The sequence below is a fragment of the Cebidichthys violaceus genome, unplaced genomic scaffold (assembly GCF_023349555.1).
Source record: "Cebidichthys violaceus isolate CVI_PGR_0920_01 unplaced genomic scaffold, fCebVio1.0.p SCAF_1, whole genome shotgun sequence".
NCBI lineage: Eukaryota > Metazoa > Chordata > Actinopteri > Perciformes > Stichaeidae > Cebidichthys > Cebidichthys violaceus.
In genome coordinates this window covers 13,187,326-13,199,423 of record NW_027176262.1, presented here as the reverse complement: position 1 = coordinate 13,199,423, position 12,098 = coordinate 13,187,326, and the positions used below count along the sequence as shown (strand labels likewise).

Below are 12,098 nucleotides of genomic sequence, written 5' to 3'. Positions count from 1 at the left end.
AGCCCACTCTGTAAATGTCTTAGATCAGTGACTGAAAACAACAAAACTAAGTTATAGCTCCTTCTGGTGTTCTCAGGTTCAGAATTTACTTAAGTTCTGTATTCATGTATGGAGTATTGAATAGGCCAACTGCACACAGGCCCTGGGGCTCAAGAGATCACGGGGCGCCTATGCCTGAACAGCTGTTTAAAGGGACTCAATGCAAAACCGTCATAGAAAGACACAAAACCCGTATAAAACAAGATGCAAAACAAACACAAACAATACAAAACGGCCACAAAGAGACACACAAGATGACCACAAAGTAATGCACAACTACCTCAAGGGAGCGGAACAAGATCCAAAATTACCACAAAGATATGCAAATCAACTACAGCAGTGTAGCTGCAAGGAGATGCAAACAACTACAGAGACGACAAATGACTACAAAGAGATGCAAAACGACCACATAGATGCTAAATCTGCCATTATAGTGAACAGGGTTGCATTCAATAATCATTTTCATTATCCATTAATCTACAGATTATTTTTTTTAATTACCAATTTGGTCCATCAGACACCACAGAACAATGACTATACTTTCCTGGAGCCCGAGGTGTTTTCAGAGTATTCTGCGATTCAATTTACTACAAAGTTTATTTGAAAAGTGATGCAAACAATTAATTATCAAAATTGTTGCAGATTTATTTTCCATTGATCGACCTGACCTGGTGATACTGTTGACAAACTCGACTACATTATTAGCGTTATGGACAACTATCCCCAAGCAGTGCAAACAGGAAAACTCACGTTGCTCTTGACAACAAAACCTTTTGTTTTTAAGATGATTATGAAAAACGATTGTTTTGATGGATGGGGTGGTCTGGGGGTTACACACGTCAGTTACAACTTATTTTCTTAAGCAACATCAATCTTTATCAGACATTAATCTTTCCAGGTGTCTTGATTATTTTTCCAAACAAAAAATACAAAATAGACATTAAAATAGAAAAGTGTTTCACTCAAAAGAAACATTAAGTGCAATGTTTCATTTGCCTCAGTTAAAGAATGATATGACAAAAGACAACATGTCAACTCGAGTACAGTAACAACCTCTTTCTGCATCTGAAAAAGCAAGACAGCAGTGTTGACGCTCTACAGAAAGTATCTCTCCATCACATCTCAACACAGGCTTATGACTCCCTCTTGTGCTAAAAGGCGGGACTGCTCGTCAGCGTCTGAAAGCGATCTCACAGAGCAGCATGATAGACTGAAGTATACAGACTGAAAACAGCTATGTACAACCACACCTTAAAAAAAAAAAAAATATAACGCATTGTATAAACTATCTCACAGTGTGAAAACAGGGCTCACTTGCAACAACAAACGAGACTCCCAAGTGCCTCTCATCCCAAATGGCATATTCTGTTTAAACAGGAAACAAAACAAAAGTGTTCACGCATCAAAAGTGAATGAAATCACATCCTGACACCTGATCAGAGCCTCTTTTTGCACCCCGATGGGAGTGTGCAGGTCCGACACCTGAAAGTTCAGCACGTCGATGTCAGATGCTCTAAACGTGGCCTCCACCTTCACCCGCTCATACATGTGAAACTGAATCTTCTTATTGGCCATGGCCAGGAGACATCGGAGGAAACTCTCTCTCAGCAAGGATCGGGCATGCTGCTCTCTCGGCAGCTGCTCAGCATCTGCGTTAGACGGAGCAGAAGAGGGAATGGAGGTTCGACAGAGAGCGATGAAACGGGGGGATTTGGGGTCAAATCCGCGGCTGTTGGGGTCGGGACCTTTTGGCAGGCGGAGAACAGACACCGGCGTCGCCATCATGAGTCTTTCTGCCAATGCCAATTAAAAATTAAACACAAATTTAACCAGGCATAATACCTACTGTAAACACATTAATTTGGCGTATAGACCATTCACACAGATGACCAAGAAATTCAAATAATGATTAAAAGATTTCACATTTTTGTGATTCGATTAAATCAATTACAAACGATGAATGCACTGTGATAATCTCAAGAGCAGAAGATGCCCTCACACTGAATAAGTCAAATGTCACTATAATTAATAAATTGTCTTTTGGGGAACATCTGGAATGCCAGTGAGGCACCTTTTTTATCCCACACACTTGATATCATATTGGGATGTGCATGCATTACCTCGAAGCACTCAAAAACAATGCAAACATTTAGTTGGACAGAAAATAAATTGATATAACGTGTGAAAATAATGTTGATAATCGATTAATTGTATTAGTCACATATCAAGAAGCTTCCATCCCATGTGAAGCTTTACTGCCGTCTCTGTTTTATAACATTATGTATTCAATAACTTGGGGTTTAAGACAGTTCAGCCTCGTGTTTTAGGAAGTTGTGATAGACATTCTTCACCGTTTATACTTCTGTTTTTGGACAATGTCTTGCTTACTAAATGACTAAATTGAAGCAGGCAACCATATCAATATAGGTCATGAGTTTACCACCATCAGCTTCAGAAAACATTGAAAGGATTTGACGTCAATACTACAACTCGTGTACATTTTAAAGACTCGTCAGCCATGATGTTTGGATTTATTGCTAACGTTACACTTAGAAAGCTTCACGTGGTGTATTTACAACAAGCTACAGGTTTTTAATCCTCGGCTAACGTTGTAGCTTGAACCGCTGTTACAGCCAACGTTTGACATTTAAACTTTACTTTAATTTAGCAACTTGGTTAGAGCACGTTGCTAATTGCTCAGACAACTCTTGATCAAAACAAAATGGCACAACGTTTATTTGGACACGCTGTAACCGCAAAGCAAGCTTTCTTCCTCACAGTAGAGACTAATAAAGTGCAATAGACGAACTAACGCTTCACTAAACCTTCATATTGTTAATATACACATTTACTCACTGTTTCCTCCAGTTATCAACATCAGCAGTACCAGCCAGCGGGCACGTCGTCTTCTTCTTCGGTGGATTTATTGGTAGGAAAGTAGCTCTCAGGCTTATTACCGCCGCCTAGCGGCGGTAATAAGCCTGTGAAGGCAGCAAAACGAGATGGTGGTGGTAGTTCTCATCTTATACTTAAGTAAAAGTAGCAATACCACAGTGTAGAAATAATCTGTTGGAAGATAAAGTTTGAAGATAATGTTAACTTAAGTAAAAGTACTAAATTATTCGAAATATACTTAAAGTATAAAGTATGTCATAAGTCTAATCATTATGCAGAATGGGATTTAAATGATTAATGCATTAATGTGTTTATCACTTTCTTGCCTTGCCTTGCCTTGGTGTATATTATGCCAAAATTGTCCTCTTTAATTAATGTCCCATTCTTCTGTTTGAATATGGCAGGAGTCTAAATATATAGCATTAATTAATGGAACCTGACAATCTTCAGATTAAGTGATTGTTTGTCCACTATGTACACATCCCCATTGCCTCCTGCGCCTACATGCAAAGGGACCCTCTGCAGTCCATACAATATATGAAAGATTTCAAACAGCATATCTTGTCTACTGTACATGATGATTTACCAGACTCGACACACAAGAGGGCTATAAAACTAGACTGATATCACAATGGTTTCATTGTTTCCCGTCCATTCTGAAGCTGGTAATTCTGCCAATAATTCCCCCGCATACACAAACAATCAGTTCTCTTTTCAACAGCTATATCAAACGAAATGCAGCTGAGTGAGTTCCACGTAAGTAAGGCATGAATTGTTGTGAAAAGATACAAGGTATTCATGTGAGTGGCGTTGCAGCACAGTGAAAGGCCGGTGACAGAAGAGGGGAAATACATGCAACTGAATCAAAGCATGTCTTCAAGAGAACTATCGCATAGGAGATAATGTATTACATGTAATACCTAACCCAAAAACTGCACCAAAATAGCTTAAAACCGACAATTTTAAAAGATAAGTGCAATTTTTTTACACAACAGTTTTAAAATAACATCAGTGGCCTTGAAACAGGTTTTGCTTCCTGTTCAAATTGGACGTTAAGAGATCCCTTCCTAATGTACAGTACTTCAAATATAAGAGGAAATCCCCTTTGGAGGTAACTTTGGAAGATAGCCACTTGGATCAGTATGGACAGGAAGAATGATGACGGTGATCATACTATATTTAATTTGCAGATATTTGTTTCCTACATGATTAAACAGAAATATTTCCGTTGTTCAACATTAACAATAATACATTTTTATGGGCTGTATGAAGAGCTGCATCATCAGAATCAGAACCGTTTATTGCCATGGTATGTCGAACATACAAGGAATTTGACATGACGGGAGGTGCATAACATTTAACAGTCAACAACAATCAACACAGTGCAAAGTAGAACATATTAAAATGTACAGAGAAATATAAAATAAAGTAAAGTATAAAATAAAGTGCACAAACGAACAGATAACAGGACTATAAACAAGTGAGATGTAAGTGTAGTGTAAAAGTGTCAAGTGTGTAAAAGTGTCAAGGCCAGTATTCAACATAAAGTCATGTAGAACCTGAACTGACTCTACAGATGTTCATCAACGATTGTATTTTTTTTGTGACATTTGCATTTCACACAACTTTGGGTGAAAAAAGTGATAATGCAACTGAGTTTACAAGTGTCATATTTTGTGGGATAACTGTTTAAATGCAGAATCTGACACAGCGAAGTGGTGTTGCAGTGTCCCTCTCTTTAGCTTGTACTCAAGTCCAATAGATAAACTACTGAAAATGAATGTGTTGACTTAGCTGTAAATGGGATCATGTGCGTATTCAGTGATTGCTTTATCTCTCTGACATGTACGGCTTGTGGTGGAAAAAACTATATAATAGTAGTCTACCGAGTAGTGGTGCATTTTGTTTTGTACAGTTTAATCATCACAGTGTGAAACAAAGTTTTACTGCCGCTCATGCTTTTTCCGTTCCTCCGTGACATTGGGTCACTCCCAGGTGCCGTGACCCCACTAATCTCATCTATCCTACTCTCTCAGCTCATGGCGAGCAAGTGGTGGCAGGGGGGCTTTGAAATTGCCAGTTGGCAGTGCCAAAAGCTGAGTTCATCTCAGGCTACGCTTCCTTGCTCTCACTTGACTTTCTTGCTCTAACTGAGACCTGGATCACACCAGAAAACACCACCACACCCGCAGCTCTGTCAGATGTGTACTCTTTCTTTCACACTCCCAGAGCTGCGAGGTGAGGTGATGGTACTGGCCTGCTAATTTCCCCAAAATGGAAATACTCTCTTGTCTCTGCTCTACAGTTCTCCCCGTCCTCTTTCAAATTTCATACTGTTACTGTCACTTATCCAGTCAAGCTCACCATTGCTGTTGTGTATCGCCCACCAGGCCCCCTTGGTGAGTTCCTGGAGGAGCTTGACACATTAATCTTGCACTTCCATGACGATGGCTCCGCACTCATCCTGCTCGGTGACTTCAACATCCAGACTGATAAGTTAGAACCTCTTCTTTCTTTCCTCTCCTCATTTGACCTTGAAAGGTTGCCCGCACCGGGACCTGTCCATCACCATTGATGATACCATGGTGACGCCAACTCGGACTGCAAGGAACCTGGGTGTGACCCTGGATGACCAACTGTCATTCTCAGCAAACATTGCATCAGTTATACGCTCCTGCAGATTCCTGCTCTACAACATCGGGAGGATTCGCCCCTTCCTCACTGACGAGACGGCGCAGGTTCTCATCCAGGCTCTTGTCATCTCCCGCCTGGACTACTGCAACTCACTACTCGGCGACGGCCATCAGACCTCTGGAGCTTGTCCAGAAAGCTGCAGCTCGCCTGGTGTTCAATCGCCCCAAGTTCTCCCACACAACCTCCCTTCTCCGTTCTCTACACTGGCTCCCTGTAAGAATCCAGTTTAAGACTCTGGTGCTGGCCTACAGGACAGTGAAAGGAACAGCTCCTTCCTATCTCCAGGCCATGGTCAAGCCCTACACCCCCGCCCGACCACTTCGCTCTGCTGCCTCGGGGCGATTGGTTGCCCCGTCGCTCAGAGGTCCCTGCGGCCGATCGACCCGGTCACGGCTGTTTTCTGTCCTGGCCCCACAGTGGTGGAATGAACTCCCCACTGACGTCAGGACAGCAGAGTCACTGCCCATCTTTCGGCGCAGGCTGAAAACCCACCTCTTCAGGAAGTGCTACCCTGAGCCTTCCACTTAGCACTTATTGTATTAGTTTGTTTCTGCACTGTACTTTTGCTCTGGTTTATGCTCTGGTTTATGCTCTTAGATGCTTGTTTAAAAAAGGAGATGCACTTATGACTTCTGGTGACTAGCAGTTCTCTTCAATACCCATGTTGAATACACTTATTGTAAGTCGCTTTGGATAAAAGCGTCTGCTAAATGTCTGTAATGTAATGTAATGTCCACACATGAAGCGCCACCACCCTGGTCTGTCAGGGTTGTCTTGTCTGTGGCCAAGCCACAACAACAACAACAACAATGTATCACTGCATCATTTAAGAAACCGTTTGTGTCAGAATCAGACCGGGCTAAAGCTATTACAACATCTATTGGGGTCTTTATTGCTGCAGACATGAGATCATACTCCGTTGTTGAAAACAAAGGATTTCAAAATCTTGTTAAAGTGCTTGAGCCACGCTACGAAATCCCACGCACCCAAGGAAAGACTGTGACAGCTCATCACGGCGGAGTGGAGATTCAAAGTCCGGTGCTGCAGACACCCTCTGTGAGAGTCACACACACATCTGGCGCTACCCTTTCCCCAGACAATTGTAGATATTCTCATCTTTTTGAAAATAAATATCTTAAACATTTTTTTTTCATGTAAGACTATAGCCCAAAGTTATTTGCTTTAAGTGTTCTTGAAGTTCTTTAATTAATAAATGGAAAGCAAAGTTATATTTGTCCACCCCCCCTTTTCTTTGCTGATCCGAAAAATCATCCGATCCGTGACTCAAAAACCTCGGTACGATCCGAACCGTGAGGTTTGTGATCCTTTGCACCCCTAGTACAGAGTGAGTGCTATTATACTGAAATTAAGAAAGATTGAGAAAAGAAGCTTGTCTTTAAAGTATTTATTCTCTGCACAGAGAAGGTGCAATCGTCATACAGAATGCAATGCGGTCTGAAGGAGGAAGGAACCCAGAGTGTTGGTTGTGTATGACTTATAAAGGGCTTGAGCACAGATTGGGGTAGGAGGAGTCATCACTAGGACATCTGGACAACAGTGACCATTCAGTGGTTAACTATTGAATGGTTAACCACTGAATGGTCCTGTCTGCATCCCCATTCAGCCCCTTAACTAAGCTGACAATAGCATGTCCTTGATTAAGAAACACACAGTATAAATCAATCAGAGAGGACCCTCACTGACCATGTCTGACAGTCATTAACCTTGTTTATAACTGGGGGTTCTAAAACCTTGGAGTTTTATCTCACAAGACAAAAAGGGCCAAAACACTGAGTGGTCTGACAATAAAAACAGATAGATAAGTCACAGTGGAATTTTGCCATCACAGGCTGCAGCCAGATCAGATGGTCACATCTCAGCAGTGTTGAGACAAATAACTGTGTTAATGAGGAACAATTTGAAACCAATATAGGAGGAATGGAAAACTCTAGACTCAGACTTTTTGTGACGATTAGATTGGAAATAAATTAAATGTTTGCTGGATTGTAATGTTTGTAATGTAATGTTTTCAAATGCTGAGATGAGACTTACAATAGCTGTCATATTCATATATTTTTTGTTACACATCTTAAGGAATTTTTAGCGGTACTAAGAATGTCAGTATCATTACTATATTAAAAATGCTATTGCTGTCATCAGGTCCATTTACAGCCACTTGTTTTTATGCAAATGTTCAATTTGCGCATAAAAGAATGTTAGTGGTAATCCTGGAAATTCTAAAAAATTTAAAAAATATTGTAAAAAAGTTTTTGGCTGGGTCTTAAAAGTTGCTGTCTCTCCATTGAAGGAACCAAAAAATGACTTCAGATGAAAACTGTGTGGAGCAATGAGGGAGACTGTAGCATTTCTTACATAAATATATGAAATAAATATAAATACAGTATGTCAATCACATTTTCTATTGTTTGAAATTTGACTGGCACTCTTTTTATTATGTCTTCTCGCTGACACATCTTCTGCAATGGTTTAATGGCACCCAACAGAAGAATTAGTGCCACTAACCGTTAATTATTGTTCTTCTTTTATTTTATGGCAAAAGTAATAAACAATTATGGTTAGGGGATTTTATGAATACCATCATAAGTTAATTGTCTGTGGGCAGCTGGATGTGAGCAGGTTGTCCATGTTTTGCAGCAACAAAAAAACAGCAGGCTCTCAACCTGTCTACAGCAAATCTGTCATGTTTGCAGTAAGAAGTGTCACCATGCATAAAGTAAAGAAAAACAAAAAACAACTCTGATCTAACCAGGTGACAATAACTAAATGATAAAAACAACTCTACACCAATTTTCAGCAGTATGTTTTCATGTTTTAACATACACAATCAGAATGATTTCAAGGATAACATAATCACGTAAAATATAATTAATGGCTTTCAATGTCCAATTAAGTCACACACTTAAAGTTTTAACCTTCTTGGCTATCTCTAATAAGCTCTCATAATATGCTGTCTCAAAATAGTAGAAAGATTAGCGTGACTCATCTGTCTTACAATAGCTACTAAATACCTTCCTCAATTAGATCATGGTGATGACAGTGCAGATCTGTAACATTAACAGAATAGGAGTCCACATAAAATCCCGAACAGTGTTATTAGGATCAGTATTGGGTATTTTTTGTATAAAGGACTGCAGATGTTTAGTGACGTGGTCGGGGATTGTTCTTTCCCAGATGCATTCATAAACACTTAGTCACAGAATACTGCATACTTCTTGAATCAGTTTCAAACCAGGGCGAGGAACTGATTGCTCTTGTACAAAAGTACTGTAACTGAAGTGACTGGATGTGGAACAGTCACTAACTTACCACTTCCATCTCTACAGGCTTACTAATTCAAACGTGTATTGTTCTTTTCCTGTCCACTTTAAAGACTGTCAAGTCTGACAATATTCTATATTTTTCTTGTCAAAAAATGAATGAAAGAACCAAAAACCAAAAATGAATTGATTATACTTAAGTACTTCCTGTTTAGCCAGAGCATGTGTCTTATTCTTCAGTGCTAAAGACTTCCATTGTTGTCCCAAAACTATTAAAACACATTCATGAGCCACACTGCTGCACTGGGTGACATATTCCCTCGTTCATCTACACCACGTGTCAAACTCGCAAATCTGCCAGCAAAAAAATTCTCCTTTTACTTAACGAGTGTCATTCATTTTTCGGACTGGAATTCAAGAGTGAAAAGGATGTGTGCCTTTGACAGAGCAAATACACACTGGTAGTTTTTATTTTGGACTTTGTCATTTAGACACAGCATGTGGTTAATCACATATGTGAAACCTTCACTGATGTCTTCTGAAGTCATTATAACGCTGACCCGTTTTAAGTGTAGAGCAAGCACAGACTTCTACAGGTGATGGATTATAAAACAAACTGAAATCAAAAATCAGACAGAACATTTGCACACATTACTGATAGCTAGGGATAGGTACGGTTTTATTTTGCTAAGTGATCATGTCATACTCTACTACTATTGCTGTTCACCACGAGTGAGAGAGGATTAAAGTTTCTTCTTCTTCTCAGCAGACACTTTGACTTGTCATACAATAGGAAAAAGTAGAGCTGTTACTAATATCAGTTTCCCAGTAAGACGTGACAGTGAGTCAGCATGCAAACATTCCAAGACAATGTAACTAGTGTTTTGGCTTGGTAGCTGCTGGCTAATCCCGAGAGCATTAAAGCAGTGGAGCCATCAGCTCCAAGTTTAACTGTATTTCCATTTGTTGCAATAAATGGTTAAAATCTATGACGAGAGTCCTCCTGACTGAAATGCCCTTAATAAATGTACTTTCCCAACACATCATGCACACAACAAATGTCTGAATGTTATCACAATAATGCACTTGAGATGGACCTATAAGACTTAAAATAGAGGATTTTAATATTGTTTTATGTACAAATCATTCATGTTCCACCCATTCTGTACTGATGAAACCTAACAATTTGTTTTACAATAAAACTGGTGCAACAGTGGCATCTTAGCTGCCTCTCATGGGCATAAGCACAAGTCTATTTTTTTGACAATATGCATGTAAATGTGAGGTTGATGTCCAATAAAAAGGCACGGAATAAATGTATTAACATTTGCTTGTAATACCACAGACTTTCCCTTCATTTTTGGCCAGCAGCTGGGAAGCAAGACAACTTTATGAGTGCTGAGGATTATTTTTGTGGTTACCTACTTAGACACTCGACTCAAAGTCGTATAAAACAATTACAAACTTGACAAAACCAAAATCAAACTCACCTCGCTGTCTCCTCATTTAGCAGTGGCGGCAAGGAACTCAGTGTTTGAAGTTGTAGTTGTGTTAGCTGTTTGCTAAACATACCATCCAAAAAAATATAAAAGAGCAAAAATAAAAAAGTGCCATTACTTTGAGGTGAAGAGTCAGCAGGCAGTCATTGGCAGTATAAAACATGCCGCTATAAATGAGCACCCAAAATATTATGCATTTTCTTGCAGCAATATGCAAGATTTGCCATGGACAGGCACAGAGATGCACACACGCCCACTTACTCACAAGACCAATCTCATAATCTCCTTGCTGGGATAGTAATAAACAGAAAGACAAACATTTTTTTTGAATGGTTCCTCTCCATAATGTCAGGAAAAGGAATAGTATGAAGGTAGATTTGTGTCTTTATTACGCAAACAAAAAAATATGTTTTGAAAGCAAATTTCTCGCACTGCAATCAAAAATCAAGTTTGTAAGTGAAAATATATAAACTGAGAATAAATTATTTGTTAGTTTTACTTATGAAACTATAATTTTTTGTTGCAAAACAAAAACCTTTGCTTTCAAAATCAAAAGCTACGGTTTCAAAACCAAAAGCTACGGTTTCAAAACCAAAAGCTACGGTTTCAAAACCAAAAGCTACGGTTTCAAAACCAAAACCAAAACGTAAAGCTACGAGTTGAGTTTGGATGTAGTGGGCGGGGCATACGCTGCTGAATGAGCCAGGAGTTTCTATTGGTGGGTTCGACTTGGATCCCGGCATCTACTTCCACTGTAGAGGTTACTGTGATGAGCGGCATGGAGGTAAGTTGACATTATATTGCTCTGTTTTGTCACAATTATTTTAAATATGGCAGCACTTCACTTTGTTTTCATGTTGTTAGTGTCGTAGAGTCTCTTTTTTTAAAGAACGACATGAGGTGTTGTTGACATGAAGCTTCACTTTCTGCCTGCATGTAACGTAAGTCGAACCCACCAATAGAAACTCCTGGCGCATTCAGCAGCGTATGCCCCGCCCACTACGTCCAAACTCAACTCGTAGCTTTACGTTTTGGTTTTGGTTTTGAAACCGTAGCTTTTCGTTTTGAAAGCAAAGGTTTTTGTTTTGCAACCAAAAATTATAGTTTCATAAGCAAAACTAACAAATAATGTATTATCAGTTTATATATTTTCACTTACAAACTTGATTTTTGATTGCAGTGCGAGAAATTTGCTTTCAAAACATATTTTTTTGTTTGCGTAATAAAGACACAAATCTACCTTCATAGAATAGGACCCAAACGCTGACACGGTGAGCATGAGGAGGATTTTGACAACGAAAATGTCCAAACAAAACTAACACAGGAGATGAATCCAGAAGATGGCCTCGGTGATATTTGATGCCCTATTTGTCCCAAATGCAAAAATCTTCTAAGTGACTAAATGTGAACCTCTGTCTGGTTTAATTTGGTAAATAGATATGGTTGAGATTAATTAATGTTTTGTTGCATCGCGCCACACTAGGAATACAACCAAAGTCCTAACGAATGATGAGTGCATGGGTTGCGTTTCCCAATAGCCTAGTTTATTAGTTTATTTATAGTCTATTAAAAGTATTTATTTATTTAGTTTTAATGCTCCTGCGCACAGATGTCATATGATGTCCATACTCAGTAACAGGTACGTCTGAGAATTAGTCACCCAAGGCAGTGGAGATCTGTTTGACAAAGTGTT

General features: G+C 39.4%; 1 protein-coding gene across 1 annotated transcript; it reads right to left on the bottom strand.

Moving 5' to 3' along the window:
- Positions 1–617: 617 nt before the first annotated feature.
- Positions 618–2,955, bottom strand: gemin7 (gem (nuclear organelle) associated protein 7). The gene is made up of 2 exons (XM_068711393.1): positions 2,896–2,955; positions 618–1,832 (listed from the first exon to the last, which is right to left on the bottom strand). Exons 1-2 carry the CDS (start codon positions 2,915–2,917, stop codon positions 1,435–1,437), a joined length of 420 nt encoding a protein of 139 aa, XP_068567494.1. The 5' UTR covers positions 2,918–2,955; the 3' UTR covers positions 618–1,434.
- Between the last annotated feature and the right edge of the window lie 9,143 nt (positions 2,956–12,098).

Bases quoted from the DNA above. Each gene is read 5' to 3' on its own strand.
- gemin7 (XM_068711393.1), bottom strand. From the start codon at position 2,917: ATGTTGATAACTGGAGGAAACA. The intron at 1,833-2,895 runs GTGAGTAAATGT...TGGCATTGGCAG, and splicing joins GTTGATAACTGGAGGAAACA to AAAGACTCATGATGGCGACG.